General features: G+C 38.5%; 1 protein-coding gene across 3 annotated transcripts in view; it reads right to left on the reverse strand.

The window, feature by feature from the left end:
• LOC119783915 (tetratricopeptide repeat protein 28-like) overlaps window positions 1–20,178 on the reverse strand; it is a 321,296-nt gene that overhangs the window by 96,529 nt on the left and 204,589 nt on the right. For all 3 annotated transcript variants that reach the window (XM_038285656.1, XM_038285654.1, XM_038285657.1), the window contains 2 exons: window positions 14,370–14,642; window positions 9,509–9,639 (listed from right to left, as the gene is read on the reverse strand). In XM_038285656.1, coding sequence (XP_038141584.1) covers window positions 9,509–9,639; window positions 14,370–14,642 — 404 coding nt within the window. The remainder of the gene's footprint in view (window positions 1–9,508; window positions 9,640–14,369; window positions 14,643–20,178) is intronic.

Genomic DNA, 20,178 nt, shown 5'->3' on the forward strand with positions numbered 1-20,178 from the left:
GAGATGAGGGCAGTTGTGTGGGGAGTTGCCTTGAACTGGCAGCCTTTCCCTTGTCACAACAATGTCTTTTTCTACCACAGACCCACTGACATGATTCATGAGCCGGTGGAGTTGATGTGGTTTGGTTTTGTCGGCCAGATGAAATCCCCTCAGTCCACTTAATATAGGTTTGTGCTTTGGCTTGCTTTTCAACTTAATGGAACGAAGGAGCCATTTCACACAGCTGGGTTAGAAATAGGCCGTATTGTACATAAAATCAACCCTACCAATCTATAGGCACTATTACACAATAAAAAAACGTTAAAAAGATACACAGATTCACTAAATACAACCATAAGATTCTGTTTCAGCATCATTTCTTCTTTTCCTTCCCACATAACTGCCTCCAGTGGACCTGCCTCTCTCCCTCTGCTGCCATTTCCCCCCCAAGTACCTCTCTTTAATTCTCCTTCATTAAAATGGACTTCCTAAAGCCTCCATTCGTCTTGCTGACAGCTCAGCTATCGATCGGGCAGGCGAAAGGGATGCAGTTCCAGAGCTTTAAATGGCTCTGTGGTCAGTCTCATCAAGGGTTGGGGTGGACTCGGCCCAGGGGGGAGGAGACGTAGGGAGTTCCAGATTTAACCAGGAGGTCTGCCCAAAGTGGGGCCCCTGATGCATTTTTTATTTTTTGTATATTTTTTGGCCAATTAGTGACTAACACTTAGATTGGCCCTCTGGCAGAGATCGGAATTTGCATTAAAATAATTTACAATCTCTGTAAAACGAGTTACACATGCGATCAGATAACAAATTAATCCAGAGGACCTAACAAACATGTTATCTTGTCTCTGTGGTACACTTGCAATCTCTCCATAAGCATAACAGAAAAAAAGTACTAACAATGTCATTCATAATACCTAGCTCTACTGATTAAGATTAGTGAAAAATATTATAATTTCATTGGTGCAGCCTCATCTCACACTGACACTCTTAGAGAAATCCTGACCTGATCTGAATAATCCGGATAACCATTAAATGCCATAAAAATAGGTTCAACATGTGCTAAGAACATGACTTTCATGTTTTATCTTTACCATCTGAAATCTGTGGAGTTTGCTACACAGCAATGAACTTTAAAGGAATTGTCTCTTTTGGTCATTTTCAAACCTTTTTGAGGTTTTACTAAAAAACACTCTAGGTGGATTTGCCATAAAACAAATGATGAAAATGATGCCTTACAGTTTATTACCGTAGAGAATCAGTGAAACCGTGTACAAGTTTCTCTTTTGAAGGCAATCATCTGTAGAGCATTCAATCCAAACTTATTAACAATAATAGGACACTTAAATTATCCAAATCAACAGAGAGACTGCTGTTTTTGTGTGACTGTTTGCACCACTGAATACATCCATTCAATTTTTAATGTTTTCAATATTCTTATGTGAAAATGGTTCTTTAATATCTAATAATAACATTAAAAGTTTTTAAACATATATTCCATAGATGCCACTGCCAGTTATTTGAAAGGATGCTGTAAAATATTGGTGTGTAGAGGTGTGAGTGCTTCAGGACCTTCAATCAAATCTGTACGATAGAACGTTTCCACTTGCTGGGTCCCTCTCTTATCTTCTTATCTAAAGATGATTGCTTGACACTTTCGGTCTTTAAAGTTCCTTCGATGTAACATTGAATTCTTTCCCAATGATTGATTTTCATGGTGATTAGAATTGCCCCATGGTGCAATGAAAAGATCATGGAAGCACAGTCCTTTGATGAACACTATCTAAATCAGAACGGAAAGGAATCACATGTACTGTAACCATGCAGTGTGACTTTTTCATCTAATCAGACCTGCGACGGTGTTATTCATTAGGGTAACAAATTGGGAAAAGAGGAATTATTAATCAAGATGAATAATGTTATTTTCCAGGGAATGGCTAAATACAAACAAGCTACTGCAGTGTTTAGTTAAAGATGTAAAAATAAAAGATTCACTAAAACTGATTCATGACACTTTTAAGGTGATCAGCTCCAACAACTTGCTGGCTGTAAACTGCAAACCTGGCTGAATGGACAAAAATAGTACTTGGACGCATTGATACTAATAGACATATTTGGTGTGGATGAATGTTGGTTACCTTTAGTGACAATTTTGTTTATAAAAAATAAATAAGAGTACAATTAATAAGCTGTTTAAAAAGAAATACTTTTCTTTGTCAGGTATCTCTGCCATCCATTTTGGATGCAGAAGAGCGAGATGTAAGATAGAGAAAGAAGGTTTTTCAGTAAATCTAGTTTTGAACATTTAGCTTTATTTCATTTTTTTTTTATGTAAGAACAGGTTAAGTTTAAAAAGGTTGCCAGCTTTTTAGAAAATGTCAGGGCTAAAGTAAATATACTCTCTAAAAAAAGGACTTTGGTTTTACTAAATGTATCTATTCCTTGCTAATCTCTGACATAATATGTTCCGGACAGTTAAGGTGTATTTATCTCATCCTCAAGGGTCGATTTCTACTGTTTTATATCTTTAGTCCAACATCTATGAAGCAAATTGCCAAATGACCTCCTTAGCATGTAGTTAAGTTCTCCAGCATTCTATTAACTATCTAATTATTTGATTCAAATGTGTTAAAGCAGAGACACATCTAAAAGTTGCAGGGCACTGACCGTAGAGGACCAGATTTTGAAACCAGCAGTTCAAGATGCCGACTTTGCTTCCTCTAAAGATTTAGTAACCCTACCTCTGCTTATTACTAATTTGAGATTAGTAATACGTTGGTTATTAACTCTGTAGTTGAGTCAGTTGTTACAAAAAAAAAAATTGGAAAGTTAATCCTTCTAATCCATGATATAGGATAATTATAACTGTGAACAAATCTGTGAAGATCCGTTAAAATTTTGTTGTTTTTTATATCTTTGTTATGTTTAACCCCTCAACGACTATCATAAGATGCTAAAATGTGTAAAATATTACATCTGAGGCCTATCCATTTTTTATTAGTTATTTGATTAGTAATTATTAATGCTGGCCATGGTTTAGATATTACCACCATAGTTACAAACTATATTAGTTTACTGACCCTGTCTCATAATGACACAAAAACAAACACACACACACACTGTGACAGCACCTCTGACCCTCAAATGAGTTATGAACAGTAATATGGAGGTTAGAAGTACTGTCAATGCTGTTCTATATATTATTGTTTAGTAGCGTTTATGAAAAAAAAACAGTGAAACTTGGTTCTAAAATTCATGCATCTCTGCATAGTAGAAAGTATAATTTGAAGCTGCTTGCTCATTAAAATCTTTAATAAGGCATTGAATAGTCATGCAATATTCTGCTTTAAAAGTCAGTGCAGTAAAAAAGCAGTAATAATACATAACCCTTAAATCATGGACTGCCTGCTTTTCAAAAATCCAGTTTAATAAAACTAAAGAAGATGGTACCTTAAAAACCAAATTGGAAAAATTCAAATAAATGAAACATAGAAATGGAGTATATGGAGGTGGTAAGATGGTAGAAAAAATAAGGAAGGAAGTCAAAGTGATGCAGAATAGTGGAGGTAAAGAGACACAGAACACGGGATGCTGCAGAGGAAGAGAGAGAAGAGCCAGCAGAGTAGTCGATATAACAGCAGCCATTCATCTCTCTGACAGGCTTCCAAATATCCTGCTGGGGGAGACACAAAGCTGCGTCACCGCAAATGCAGCTAATGCACAGCAAAGTATACGTAACATGCTTACATACACGAACAATGACAGAGGAAACGTTTGTCAGCCCTGAATTTGGTTTGCCTGTGCACTAAGACAAGCGAGGGCATCATTAAACTGCAAGCTTTGCAAGCCTAAATCCCAGAAGCACTTAGAAAACAACCATAGAGAGGAAAGCTATTCTAAATTTCTCTTCTGTTTTACGACCCTGCATTCTCATGAAAAAAAATGGCCTCCTTCATATATGTTTGCACAGGCAAATGTTCCAAGACAAACACGCACATTAAATGGACGTGACACATTCACATGACGCTGGGACATGGAAACGCAGATGTGTGTTCACAAGAAAAACACACTCTCACACACACACAGCAACCTTTTCCCCCAGTTTTGGTCATGGCCCATTGGCTGATGCCTGCCGTCCATCTCTCATGATTCATGGCCTAGCGAGCCGCTGTGGAGCAGTTCTAAACCAGTGGGCCGAGAAAAGCTTGTGTGCCATTAAGGCGCAGCGGGCTGGACATGCTGCTGGAGCAGCTGCATTAAGAAAAACTCTTCCTCTTGTCTAGTACCAGAGGAGCTGAGGAAACAGCTATGGATCACATTGCTTCTGTTTGAAAAGTAACACAAACACCCAAAGGCATTTGCAGACTACCCAACCTTATGAAGTACACACTAAGCAAGATATGTGCTGCTTTTCATCCATTTGGACATCTATCTCTTACTGCCCAACGTTTCAGCTAAATTAGCCCATCTAATCATCCTGAAAGTCTCTATTCTAATCACAAAATCAGTGGAGGCTAGAGCAGAGAGACACGGGTACCAAGTAACACCCCAGCCCGCCTGCCTCTGCCATCCTCAATCAGCAGAAGCCCCAAGAGATGCACCAGAGGCACACGTCCATACACTAATGACTCCTTAATGATCCCCTCCTCTGCCTGAGCGCTGACAAACACTGACAAACTCTGACCCTGACAACTGAACACCCACATTTAGCTCACAACCTCCCTCCTTATTTAGGTGCTCATCTTTCAGCCCACAGCCTTTTCACACAAGATACATTGAGGTAGGATCCATGGAGTGTTTAACAATCAGAAAGATGATCCCCCCAGAAAGAAAAAGGGAACTTCCCAAAATGGGTCATTCTGTTACAGTATTTTCTACTCATTTTCAATCTTTGAAAGTCTTTAGGACCAACTTCTGACTCTGTTTAGGAACATTAGTACACAAGCAACAACATATAAAAGAGGATATAGCATCCAAGCATTCAACCATGTTCTTCTATACAAAAAACCTTGCAGTTCTACTCATTAACTGTATTTAAACCTCAGTCAGTTTCAGAGAAATAGATAAAGGTTAATTAAAATCTTTGATGCATAAACAGTGAAAGAAGGAGAGTTTAGATAAACAAAAGCAAAGTTGAATTGCAGAGTTTATTCAAACTTTCCTTAAATCATGGGTAGGGTTAGTGGAAGTCATTGCTAGAGGATCTTTTTAGCATCACACATAGCATAATTACAAAGTGAGCTCCTGCCAGAGCATTTATCTTCACCTGAATACTCACACCCAAAATTAGGGCTAACCCCATTCTACATCAACCTACTATTATAACCAAAAAAAAGTCTTCAGACAAAAAGGAAGGAGGAGTAAGAGAGCATGCAGAAGAAAACCCTAGTTAAACAGCTCTGATTCCCAATTGCACACACAGATTGTGTAAATATAGTTCCTGGAAGGCCCTCGGATGAAGGCAGGTGTTCAAACTGGGACAAATAACAAAAGCTGGAAAAGTCACACACCTACAAAAAAAGCGGTCATTTTCATGTTCTAGCTGCAGTTCATATGAGTGTTGAAAATCCACAAAGAAGATGTCCATAAGTCTGGAAGGCTAAAGTAAAACACCAACTTCATGCTCGCCCATGACCTCACTGGTTTGGATCGCAGCAGCGGATGACAGAGCGCTCTCTGTTTGAGTCTTTCCACCACTCGGCCTGCTTCTCTGTTTGCTTTTCATTTTTTTCTTCTCAGTGTTTCATCTTCATAGTGTCCTAGATAGAGTTATAACGATCCATTAGTGTCATAGAGTCCACCGTCCATCTACAGAAAAAAAGTTCAACACTGCGGTTGACTTTTCCATACAGATGAGCACAGAAATCATCCCAATTATACCAGACAAATTGAAGTTCTGACAGGAAAGCCTTCTGGATTGCTGCTTGATTATAAAAGAAATACTTGTCTGATGCTCTATATCTCTCTCTGATTATTTATTATAAACTTTAGTTAAGTTTTTGGGGGGTAACAGTTACACTACCATGCAGTATTTGTTCTGGCAGTGCATATAAAGTGGATTCATACAAGGTAAGCAATGCAAAGTATGCTGTAAGCCACATAACTTTTTATAAGTATTTAGAGCTTCAAACAAATTGAAATAGTTTCAACTGATACTGGTTCATTTTCAATTGAACTTTTGAGTGCCAGATTTTTTTAGAAGTTACAAGAAAAAAGGATTTGGGAGATGGATGGATGGATGGATGGATGGATGGATGGATGGATGGATGGATGGATGGATGGATGGATGGATGGATGGATGGATGGATGGATGGATGGATGGATGGATGGATGGATGGATGGATGGATGGATGGATGGATGGATAAAATTAATTTCAAATAATAGAAGGCACACAAGCTTATCTTTCCCATAATTTGTGTATAACCAACTACGCTGTATTTGTAAGTGTAAAAGAACTAAGTTACATTTCTAGTGCCTAATTTAATATATTGTCAAAAATTACAGTGGCTCATGTGAAAGCTTATCTTGAGAAGGGACTTTTACATTGCTCAACAATGTATCCAATAAAGGGAATCTGTTGACTAATAGTTGTTCCGAACGTTTGACCTTATCTGCAAATCACATTTGGAGCTTTGGACTCTGAGTGCCCCTGTTGTTCTTTAGTTTTTTTTATAGTTAAACCTACAGTACGATCATCTGGCTACTTGACCTCAGTCACTCTTCTGACTTCTATTCAGTGATGTCACCACATCCCCAGATGTTAGCAATTGAGTTGATAAGCACTACACAATTATAATCGGAGGGCTTAATAACATCCTTGTGGAATTACTGTTTCTTTTTTTTCTTTAATTTATTATTTAATATTGAAAGAAAAGAAAATACTTAAACTGTACAATAAATAAGGAAAAATGAATTCATATTTAGGATCAATCTAAACTTGGTTGACTTCACATGACTGAAATCTTTAAATCAAAAAGAGAAACTTGAATCTTATGCTGTATTGATAGCTGGATGATCAACCAGACATTTACATAAACCTGTTTATTCTAAGATTATGCAAATATCTCCATAAAATATGACTAATCGCTGCAGTGATCTTACAAATCACAAATAAATATTGCTTTCTCATATTTACATCAACTGACCGCTGTATCTTTTCAGAGCTCATAGACTGTAGGCTGCACATGGGAAATCCCATCAGAAACAGCATCCTGTCCCAGGGCCCCTAGGAAGTGACCTCAGCTTCACAGAGGCCAGATAAAAAAGTCCACATCAGAAACACAAAAACACCCGGCTGGCCTTAATGAGCTGCGCACCAGGCTCCAGTGTGCTCTGAAGGAGACCAGGTGGTGTGACACACATATGACTCTGATTAGGGGGCCTGGAGATGAACAGGGAGGAAGCAGGGTGGGCTGGAAGGAGCCAATCATGAGGTTTTGTATATGATGCAACCATTTGTGGAGTTCATTGTCCTCAGCTGGGCCCAGGAATGGGGGGTGTACTCACAAGTGGAGAGTTTATTTTGAAAGTGTCTTTGGGTGGTGGGACAGTTAGGCTATTGCTTCCCCTTAAAGAGACGTAACAGAACAGCTTTGACTATCAGGCTTAACCCTCTTTTAAAACCATGTGTACAAACAGAGCCTCTTTAAAAAGGGGACGCCACTAACTCATACAGCACATGTGCCTCATAGAGCCAGATTGCTTTTTTTCCACTGAACAAATTATCAGAGACCAGAATGTTTACCAAACCCTCCACCCTGAAATGGTTCTTGATTGCACATAAAGTGTGTATACCTCAGTGGTAAATAAAACGTGCAAGATGGTTCACTTTCTTTCCATAATACTATCAATCTCAGCATATTTGAATGGATTAATTTCAGTTAGATTTTATTTGATAGAGCAATTCAAGGTAGTATATAAATATAAAGCTTGAAGAAAATGATGCATCACTTTAAGTCTTTATATGTAAAAAATGTGAGGTGTTGCACATTTTTAATCTGCTAAACAAACTGCAGCATGATGTACTTTTAAATCCCCAAATGAAGAATACCTAACAGTCAGAAGAAGCCAAATGAATGGAGTAAAGTCAAGACAGATGTTCTTTTTCCAAACTGACAGAGCTTGAGCTATGTTGCCAAAAGGAATGGGGAAACTTTTAGTTTCCAGACCACGAGCAGCTACAGCTGTAGCTGCTGAAAAATGTTGCAGGGCTACAGTGGATGTAGGAGCTTGCCCTGAAATCGAAAGGTTGACAGTTCAAGCCCCGGATCCGGGTTTTAGTTTCGTTATGTGTTCTTGGGCAAGAAACTTCTCCCTTTAACCACCATCACTAGAAGTGATGGTGGTTAAAGGGCCTTGTGACGCCAGAGTACGGCAGCCTCACTTCTGTCAGTGAGCAGCTGTGGCTACAATGTAGTTTGCCACCATCAGTGTGTGCGTGAATGGGTGAATGACTGAATGTAGTGTTAGCACTTTGGTCAAGTCCACTGACTTTAAAAAAAAGTGCTATATAAGTACCGGCCATTTAGCAAAGTGGTTCTACACAGTTTTCAGATTTATTTTTAAAAGATAAATTAATTAATAAAAAAATTTGCATCATTTTAATTTTGTTAGTCTATTAGTTCAAAGCTCAGCGGAATAAATTACAGACTATAGCTGTAAAGTGACTAAATATTACAAGGTTCAAGAGCTATCAATACCTTTGCAGGGCAGTGTATCTGTCATGGACCGCAGAGTCATACATGTGACCTTTGGGACTAAAATACATCAAGGACACCTCTGTCCTCATTCCTCAACAGTTTGTTCTATCCTGGTGTACTGTGCGGCACTTGACTGAGCGCTTTAAATGGCTGACGATATGAAAGAACAAAAACAAGCAGCGTTGCCAGTCTGGTGGGAAGGATAAGGAAGGGGAAACGGGATCCATTCCTCTCCCTGTGTGACGGGAATTGTGTAGGAACAAGCACCTGTCACCCCACAACAATGACCACAAAGGTCAGGCAGAGAGACAGAGAGAGCTGAGAGACAGAGAGCAGAGAAAGAGGGCACCACAGGATTGGAAGTGGATTTGGCTGACCAAATCATTTCCTTCCAAACCAAATTATTGTTCTGCAAATGACATTTCCAAAATGGTGCATGTCTGAAAGCCACAAAGTCAGGTATTCATCTGAATAAGATCTGCATTAACAGTTTGCAACGGTAACAGAAGCAGCAGCAGCTAACGCTCTCCATTATGTGTATCTTATTACTCATCCACCACTCCCCTATGCATGCTCCGCACCAATTTCACATTCATTTTTTTCTGAAATGACAAAGAGCAGCAGCATTTCTGTGTCCTTCATATTTCCCCTTCATGTGTCCTCCAAACAGGGAGAACAGAGGGATTTTTCTAGGCACAGCACAATCCAGCACTTTCCAACATGATAAGAGACTCTTGGAAGAAAAAAAATCTGTGTCGATTTATTATCCTCTGCTGTGACAGTTGGCCTGCTCTGCCTATTTCAGAGCCTCTCTAACACTACTTACCTCTCTGTCCTTTAACTTCATGGCCAGAACCAGCTGGTTGCGATGGTTGGTCAATGCTTCACGGTAGTTCCCCTTGGAGAAGAATGCAGAGCCCAGATTCCCATGAGCACGGCATTCCCCAGTTTGGTCACCTGCAAAAGAAAAAAACGAGAAATATGAAGTAAAAAAAAAAAAAAAAAAAAAAAAGACTGACACCGTAGCAGTATGTGGTGCAAAATTAGACTCCAGCTGCTGTTTACATGACATCGCCCCACTGTGTCATGAACCACATAAAAGCTGCATGCTTTCCACACCATCACTAAATGGTAAAGTGGCTGCTCTACGTTCTCCTTGGCAGAAGAGCTTCTTCACCAACTGGTGGTGCTCATCTCAAGGGTTAAAGGGGAGAGCTTATTATTTCTGTCTGACAGTGAGGGCCAAAGAAAAGCTCAAATCTCTGCACCCCACCTGAGAACGTCAGCTTCTTATCTGCAGCTGCTCTGCCCACACACGTGTCAAATGTGTGGGGGAAAGAAGAGTGAAGCCAATCAGTCTTCTTCCCTTTTTTAATGAGGGTGTCTTAACTTTGTGTTTCTTTTTCCCATCAAATGCACATTTATATACTTAAAAAAAAGACAAATTAGATCTTAAAAAGTTTAATATACTGGTAGAGTTAATCAAAGCCATGCTGTAATTCACTGAGATAAATTATAAAAATATAAAAATTTTAATTAGTAAGATATTTGTAGTTGTTTTTACTCACATTTAACTAACACCATTTTGTAGTTCAAAGAATCTTAATAAATTAAAAGAACACTCAAAATGAACCAGATTTTAAGAAAGTCAACTGATAAATATGACATTGAGTTTTGAGATTTACCCTTTTGCAAGATGAAACAGAGAAGATTAATTTAGATTACACTGGGTTCAGTATGTCTGTTAGGCGGCCAGCTAAGCTACCATATGGTTTACAAAACAGTGACGGTGAAGCACGGACGTAGGCGTTTGATTATATGTGGCCATCTCTGCATAAACGGGGTAACATAATTGTAGACGCATGTATATATATGACTGCTGAATAACTTCCAACTGTTTTTTTAAAGAAACTAGGCACAACAAAACCCTTCCAGCAAACATCTACGTCTCCTTTGAAGAATGACAGAACGTCTCCCAGGAAATATACGCAGCACTGGTTTCCTCTATGCTGAGGAAGACTGAGTCAGTCATAAAACATGAGAAGAAACAATAAAGAACGAACATTTGAATGTTAATAATAGAAGATGTGATGACAGTTTGAGTTCAGATTATGCAAAGAGTCATTTTGATATATTACATCAAAACATGTTATCTAATCCTTGAAAAAGAGGAAGAAAATCGATTATAAGGAGTTGAAGTAGGTGAGTTCTTAAATACTTAGGTGTAACTTCAATGGTGGACTAAGACACAAAAAACCAGTAAAAATTAGACTTTTTATGGTCCGAGGTAATCTAAGAAATCTGCAGGTGAAGAAAATCATCCACCCATCAGTTTGATCAGCAATGTTCAAATTATAAAAATCTGATTTCTTTTTGCACCTTACTTAAAGGAATAGTACACCCAAAACATGATTAGCCTTCATTTTCTACTCACCCCCATGCTGAACAACACTCTGGAGTACTTTTTTGATATCTCAAATGCATCTGAAGATCTGGGAGGCTTCTTGCTGTCTGCTGACATTCAAATAATGGAGGTCTATGGTGCCCGAGACAGAAAGGTCCATAAAAGTCCACAAAAAACATGTCAATATTCCTCCATACTGCTCGTCCAATGTATTCCAAGTGTCCTGAGTGGGTAGCATCCAGAATTTACTCGAAACGAAGTCACTTAGAATGTTTTTAGAGCATAAACAGTAGTGTATAGGATTTCCTAAAAGCGCGCGCCTGCAAGTTCACAAGTCTACGGAAACCGCGGCAGACCAAACCAGACGAAAGTGCGCATTCAGCTCGGCAAAGAACTCATGCTGTTCCTCAACACTGAAGTCCTCAGACATTTTTTCTTTCGTTGTTTCTTTCTTTGCACAGGTAAACAGCACATTTCTTCTTCTACGCTTGCATTATCGGCAGAGCAGACGCTGAATGCGCACTTTCATCTGGTTTGGTCTGCCACGGTTTCCGTAGACTCGTGAACGCGCTTTTAGGAAATCCTATACACTATTGTTTATGCTCTAAAAACATTCTAAATGACTTTGTTTCGAGTAAATTATGGATGCTACCCACTCAGGACACTTGGAATACATTGGACGAGCAGTATGGAGGAATATTGAGACGTTTTTTGTGGACTTTTATGGACCTTTCTGCCTCGGGCACCATAGACCTCCATTATTTGAATGTCAGCAGACAGCAAGAAGCCTCCCAGATCTCCAGATGCATTTGAGATATCAAAAAACTCCTGAGTGTTGTTCAGCATGGGGGTGAGTAGAAAATGAAGGCTAATCATGTTTTGGGTGTACTATTCCTTTAAGTCCTATCAGGTCACAGTGACAAAAACACTTCTTAGAATGAGGTTTGATGGGTAAAAAAGGCACTTTTAGTTCAGTACCTCCAGAAAGGTTTGTGTATGTTTTCTGGATTCTCATCCAGGAACCTCTTAAGGTGATTCTAGATCAAAAAATGACTAAATCACCGTGAACACAGTATGGAGTTCACTGCTCTGCATTTCAGATGCACAATGTTTACACACTGGACCACATCATCAAATAGGAGGAGCTTCGGTTGTGAGAAGCTGACTCCCCACCTAAGTGGAAAAACTTGGTTAGTGAATGATTGGACAGGTTAAATGATCATTTGTAAAAAATTAATAAATAAATAAATAATATTAAAACTCATCTCTGCTACTTTTGTTTCAAAGATATTAAAGATTATTTGTTAGGTCTTCTAGAGGTTAACTATTCCCCCATTATGCTCAGAATTTAATATAATTGTTTACATTTTAGTGCTACTTGATTTGTCCCGGTAAAACTGTCATTTGTGTTTATTTGTTGAAATGAAACTTCACAAACATCTGCTAAATCAGCTCCAATTTTTGGAAAAGCTCTAGAAGCACTGGGGGGAAAAAAGGAGTCCACTTTGGTTGATCCAGAGCTGCATCTGGATGACAGTCAGATTCAGCTGTACTTTCTTGTAGATCTACCCTTCCAGAGAGCACCGATGCTGAGCAGTGGGCAGCGACAGCCTGAGGTCTTTGTTGAAGGTAAGGGAGGACGATGAGCAGTTCTTCTAGAGATAAGTTAAAACTGCTTTTTTAAAGTGACATAAAATCCTCTACCCTTGCTAAAATTATTTTTCCACCACATTTAATTTTAACAGAAAAAAGCTTTGCCTCAGCTGCATTTATTTAATCTACATCACAACTGCAAACCGGTCCCTGAATGGTTGCCACAATGTTTAGCAAGTTTCCACTTCAGCTCCGCTCTCCGTGCTGCTGTTTGACAACACCTCAATTCTATCTAGTAGAACAAGGTGAGAGCAGAGCAGTGAACGCCATGACCGCATGGGATTCACCGCTGGCCACCATTCCCTGCACATTTTACATACTTTGTAGATCCACTGCCCTTACCGCGGACTCCCTATAGCTCTCCAGAATATTAGGTACAAGCTGAAGAACCACACAGAGCATAAAGGCTACAGGCGTTGAGTCTGCACATTTTTTTTCTGACCGGAACGTACGTGCGTCAAGTATAAATCCAGCTCAACACTGACTGCTTTTGTCATAAGTTTGTTTGTGGTCCACCTGTTTTATTTGCTTAACTACCTGGTTTTTTTTTCATGTTTTTATCTTCATTTGCTTATTTTTCTTCTGTTCTATTGTTTAATACATGTATAGCACTTTAAATTGTCTTTGTACTGAAATGTGCTTTGCACAAAACTTGCCTTACCTTGCCTTTATCCGATAGCTTTCAGTATCTGAATGGTCATGCTCCACTTTATCCTAACTTTGTCATTGGCAGAATTTTTTCTTTATTTTACACTGTTACAGGTTCAGAGCAACGAAATTAACTTTCTGCATTTAACCCATCCCCTTTAACCCATCTCCGGCTGCGGTTACCGAGACACTCCGGCGCTGCAGAAAATTCCGCAAGAAAGCTATCCTTGCGGCGTGCCGGAGCCCTCCGCAACAAGCTCTCGCAAATATCCTTATTTGGGCCATGTTATCGCGTGAAGTTACGTGAACTCAAGTGAACTTCTGTTCTCGCGAGTTAAATCTCCGGACCTGTTGCCGGAGCCGCACCGCACCGTAGTCAAAAGGCCGGTGTGAGAGGGGGTGTGCGGGAGTTGCGGTCTCCGTCGGCTCGGTAACCGCACCGGAGCCAGTGTGAGCAAGGGGTTAGGGGCTGCCATAGTGCGGCAGTGTGGGGTTAAGGTTCTTTGCTCAGGAACCGAGAGTGGAAGTCTGTGGAAGTGGAGCTCGAACTCAGAACCTCAGGATTCTAAGCTATATGTCCTAACCACTAGGCCACCACTCCCCCTAAAATTGTTACAATAACGAGAAAATCAAAAAACCCAAACAACTATAAATCAAAATTTTACTCTCAAATAATGAGTTAATCTCATCTTATATGGATTATGTTTCGTCTTTTTTGGAAAGATACTGATCTCTGTCTCAAAACCTGGTAGTTTTATTATGCATTAAGAAGGCTGCTTATCAGTAACGTCAGTAACGTTTCAATATTCTATCAAGTCAAATATCTTTTTTCAAGTGCAAATTTTAATAATCAGCTAATAAAGAATATTCTATTTCCGCATTAATTTGTTTTTTAAAACAGCAACGTTAAACATTAACTAACTAATGTAACATTAGTTGGAGCAACATATAGTACCGTGATGCCCCCATCCCAGCAACATACCTAAGGTCTTGGCCACCTCCAAGTCTTGCTGCATGTATCCAAGGCTTTTCTCTGTGTTGCCCAGGGACCAGTGGGCGCTGCTGAGAGCGGAGAAAACGGAGCCGCGTAACTTCAGGCTGCACGTCCCAATCTTCAAGGCGGCTTCGAGCACCACCACCGAAGCCGTGTGGTGGCCTGCTGTCAGTAGCTCCTGGCCAATCACAGACACCACCACGAAGGGACTTTTGTCCAGCTTCATCTTTTGAAGCTGCTGATATGTGGGCTCTAGAGAATCTGAAAAGAGTGAGAAAAAAAAATTGTTAAAACAGACTGAAAATGATGCCAGAGCATAAAAAAACATACTGCTGCCAGGCTGATTGACAACAACCTGTTAGGTAGATTACGGTAATGTGTTACTGAAAAGAAAGCTCTGTTAGAGGTGGCATTTGTCTTCACTCACACTCTGCTTCCTTTAAATGGCAGCTTTTCACTGCTCTTATAATCATAACCTGCATCACAGCTAAGTAACGTCTGTCCTTGACGATTTAACAATAACTCAATGCGTTGTATGAGCTATTTTTTTTATATTCATTGACTTGGGTAATCTCAAGCAATTTTCACTGCATATAAGATGACAAATGTTTAGACCGTTGCCGGCAACCGTTCTCACGAGCGACATAATGAGATTATTCCAATATTCCGGCCTTTTTTCAAGTAATATGACTGTTTGAGAAAGCAGCAGCAGGGTATTAACCTTAAAAAGACAGCATGATGGGAAAACAAAAGCAGCTCATGGCTGTGTGTAGTAGAGATTTAATGGAGGAACACAGAGTGAAGGGAACCTACAAGGTGACCTCTGAAGAGGCTGAAAATCACAGAATGACATAAATCAATGTTGGACCACATGGGGATGAGGATCTACAGCCTTTTCAGATTATAAAGCTAAATGTAAATAAATGTATTTTATTGAAGCTTTACAGAAATAACACAAAGTAGAACAAGAAAACTATAGCACACATTGACACTCCCTACCTTGTTCTGATACTTGAAAAACAATGGAACTTATTTATTTTGTATCTCTTAATTACCATATAATTTAATCTTAAGATTGATCAAGTTGTCTGAAGTTTTGTGAAATCAGAAAGAAAACCACCATGAAGACCAAGAAACAGCAGATGCAGAAGGAATAAAGCTGAGGAGAAATGTATGCTGAGGTTTGCTCCAAAGATATACCGTAACTATTAATTTAAATCCATAGGCAAGTCAAGAAGTAAATGAGCCAGATATGCTGCCACAGCTGAGGTGGCTTCTACAATCCCAAAATCTGTGCTTTATAGAAGAGTAGCAAAAAGAGAGCGACCAGTAAAGAAAGCCATAAGAAGTCACATCTCTGAACTGGACCGATAATAAAATCTTGCAACTTGCAGGTTTGCGCTTGGCTTCCAAATTTAACCATCATGTTAATCTACTGTAGAAAATGCAATGTTTAGAGAGGAAAAAAAACACATGTTAGAATCGACCAGTACAAGCCCAAACCCTAATCCAATAAAAACTATCTGGCAAAGCTTCATAGCTGCTTTTCACAAGATGTCTTTTACCCAAAATGTTTGAGCTTCAGCAATTCTAAAGGGTAGGAAGGGTCAAATTAATAGTCGTAGTAGTAATAGTAATTAATAGTCACCAGATTTACAAAGTGGAGGTTTTTGCTGTTGTATATCGAAAGGAAGCTCAGCAATTACTTTCAGGGGGGAGCCAAAATATTTACCACACTTTTCAAGTTCTTCATAGGCCAGATTTACAAAAGGTTTGTGTGAATAAACATTTGTGAACTTGATAGCACATGCAAAGCTGATCTACAAACTGAGTACAGTTAGAATTGGGCCTGTGAAAGGAGTGAAGCAGAAAGTTTACAGTAATCTATTGAGCTTGTTTACCTTCATTATTATGTTGAACATGTTGACGATCAGATTGCATGGATGTGGTTTCTGCATTGACACTATTTAAAATAGGAATAACTCTTGTTACCAATTGCACCCAGCAGCACTCAGACAATTTGTTTTTTTTCTGCAGAAGAGTGAAACATTTTCTGTCGTAATCAGCAATTAATATTATATTATAAGTATTATATCACGTAATAAAGAGCTTCTCTGTATGTTATTCTCTCAGGGTCGCTGTTCACACAGCTGTGGTGCTGAACAATCCCAGTAAGGAGCAGCTATTTTCACCTGCTTTTTGTTCTTTTTCAGTCATGCATTTGAAGTAGTGATAATTGGTAAGAGGAAAATAAGATGTTTTGTCTCCTTTACTCTTATTATTGAAACTTATTAGTTTTTGGGGAAACTTGCAAACCAAATCTTTTTTCTCCTCTTTTCTTTTTGATAGATTAAACACAACATTATCACCTACAATAAAAAAGAGAAAAAAGTTTCTTCTTACAAAGAAGTAATCTCCCATCTCTATTTTTTTTAGGAGTGTAAAAAAAGATGATGTGAAGGACATTTTCTGAAAGACAATCTTTGTTAGAAATTAAAACAATGGTTTTGATTGTTTGAACCTTAAGCACAGGCGCTCTTACCAATTTTGCACCTGTGGATTCCACATATGATCTTAGTGGATCGCCTACAACAGGGATAACCAGTTAACAATCAGTGGGGTCTGAATAAAGAAAATCATCAACCAGTAAATGTCAGTAAATGTTTTTAATTATAATCTGTTACTTTAAACAGAATTTAACACTGAAATAAAATTAGGTGTTTATGCATCCATATTATACATTGAAATTTTAATATAAAAAAAATAGAAAAGTTTTTCATTTTAAAAATCCAAAGTGTTTTTTGAAGTAGAGAACAACAATCGTTCAGCTTGGTATATAGACAATTTACTGATTCACATATTTTATATAGCACCTGAACTGACCGTTTGTAATTTCTTTCTTTTTTTCTTCTGGCTTAATGAGAGCAGTGGGCTTCAGGCAGGCGGGTAAGGCTTTAAACCTGGGTTGGAATGCTGACAAAGCTATTCTAAAGCACATATCAAGGTGCTCATTTTGAGCCTGGATCAATATTTATTTTTAATTCTGTTCATGGTGAAGAATCCTGCTTCACAGCAGCAGGTTGAGCCAAACATACTCTAAATGTTCAGGCTCCGCTCGTGTTCGGCCAGGTCAAGATTTGCCATTGCAATCTATTTCAATTGCACCAAACAGGAAAAAGAACGCCGAGAAGATCCGGCTTGTCAAATTAAAATATATTAACAACACATCAGAACTACAAATTAGAGTACAATTTTTATATATATTTAAAAAAAACTAACACCGTTTCTTTAAAAGATTGGATGCAAACTATTGGTTCTTCAACAGACCAGGAAGCAGATTTCTCATCTCAATCAGAAACCGCACATATGCTGAATGCTGATGGGGATTTTTTTTAATATGTCATATTAAATTAAGCCTTATAATTTCTGCATGTTTTGCTCCTACGAATTTAATGATAATATCGCGCTTGCTCTCCTTAAGCTCAGAGGAAGTCGGAGCACAGCAATACGGGAGGAAGAGCGGAGGCTGTAGGCTTTGCTTTACGCAGCAGGTCTGGAGCACTGCGGGGCGGAGCGGAGACGGAGGATGTGGGATTTCGGGTAACAGGAAAAGCAGAGCAAGTGACATTTAGACATTGTCGTCGGACAACGTGGTAATTTATAAATGTTTTAAATCAGGTTGAGTCCGGATTAGCCAGCAGGTGGGTCCAGATCCGGACCGTGGTCTGCTAATCCGTGACCTCTGCCCTTCCACATGTCCATTGCAAGTACAGTTTATAATTAATTCATTTATTTTATTTTTTGTGTGTGCAAAAACACAGATCAGGCCCTTTCTGTAAAGAAGTATCAAAAACGTGAATCAGTTTGCTTTCACCCACCCAAAAACATTGTGATAGACCAAAAATATTTAATGAATTTACTGGTAGAAAAGAAGCATTGCCCTGAACTGTAAAAGCTTTGAAAAGAATTGGTCGAATTAGATCAAAGCAATGCACACTACAGATAATCTCCTCTTTTCAACTGTGTCTAATTTACTTTTTTTTTTATCAGATCAAAGTTTCTGCAAGTGTTAGGAATTTACTTACAAACTGAAACACAGGAATACCTAAACAAATGGAGCGTACCTTAAAGCCTTTCTGGAATTGTTATTCATCCACATACACACTAACATGCACCCACACACAAATGCACTCATATGCTCACACAATACAGTATGAGATGCATCCCCATACGAACACACAATAGCATAACTGATGATGCTCTTTCAAGAGCATATCTTCTGTTCCGGCACTTGGCAGAATGGCATGCTTATGGAGACAGTGCATGCATATTATATCCATTCACACCTTGTAATTGCCTTCAAAATGACACAGAGAGTTGAATCATAAATTAAACACTGAAAAAATGCTATTTTTTAAATAAAAAAAAAAAAAGGTTGTCAGGGCTGTTACATTTATAAACAAGTCCATATGACAACAGAGGAGTGCATTATTAACTACAAACAATAAAGGCACAGAAATACTAGATGCTGGAGCTGGTTTTAGGCAAGCCTTGATATACCTACGATCTGATACTTCAATAGGATGAACCCATGCTACAACAAGAGTCATCTTGAGAAATTGTTCCCTAATTTGCTTTTAAAATTACATCTTTTATTGTAACTCTTTCCACAGAAGTTAAAAAAGAGGACGATTCGCTTTCCAAACAGGAAGCTTTCTTAATTTAAAATGTCTGGCGTTGAGTTCCGGGCTTTATAGAGTAGCCCAATAAAGCCTTGTTATGGCTTAGAAAGCATGCAAATTGAACAAAAAGGGTCCACTGCTCAGTAATGGGGAGCTGTTGAGGTGGTAGTTGGCCTGCAATATCCGATCATGGCCTATGCCTCTAAAAAGGGATCCATCCTTAAAATGGTATGGAGCATAGTCAACAATAAACTTGCAGACTTGCTTTTTTCTTTGCTGAATCCCTACGGCATTTCTTAGCTTTCAGCTCAAATACACCCCTTTTTCTGCAAGGTTTTGATAAAAAACTAAAGATTTTTACTTCCTTAAAAGTTTCTGAGAGTGATTTCTGGCAAATGCATGTTGATTTACCTCCAAAGTCTGCAATATTAACTTTTAGATTATTTTGCAGCTGCAACAAATAACATTAGATAGTGATTAAGTTATTCTTTAAATACCAGTATCAGATCATTTCATATTTTCCTTAAGGATTTTTTTCCATCAGAAGTTGTCCTTCAAAATAAAATCTCTTCTGAAGTTAGTCTAAAATCAGGCAGTTAATTTAAATTTAAAACACAAACTGAAAGATGAAAGTATAACCTCCATTTCAAAATATAAAATCATGCTGTAAATCTAGAAGACATTACAATATCCATCTTCTACTCAAGAAGTTTATTTTAATGTATTATTTATGTTTTATTTAATGAACTTGTTTTTTCACTGACAGAAACCACAATAAAAATATTCTGTAAATATTTTGTCACAATACAGACAGATGACAAACAATATGAGAGACAACAGAGATAAAATTTGCCACCGAAGCAAGAAAGGAGTAAACAGCTGGAGGTGAAATTGTACCAGTTCACCCTGAGACAGGTGGGAAGGACACAATAAAACTCAGATGACATGTGTCCATAGCACGCTGTACTTTCCTAGCACTTTTCCTGTCTCATTCTCAAATTTGCTATTTTAACATTTTTGCAATGCCAACCTTGTGTAGAGAATTTGTGAACTCATAAAATATAAACATGACCTTCAAGAGTTTAATTATTTCCTCATCAAATATCTGGCAAATC

The sequence above is a fragment of the Cyprinodon tularosa genome, unplaced genomic scaffold (assembly GCF_016077235.1).
Source record: "Cyprinodon tularosa strain WSP-4 unplaced genomic scaffold, ASM1607723v1 ctg214, whole genome shotgun sequence".
In the NCBI taxonomy this organism is placed as follows: Eukaryota; Metazoa; Chordata; class Actinopteri; order Cyprinodontiformes; family Cyprinodontidae; genus Cyprinodon; species Cyprinodon tularosa.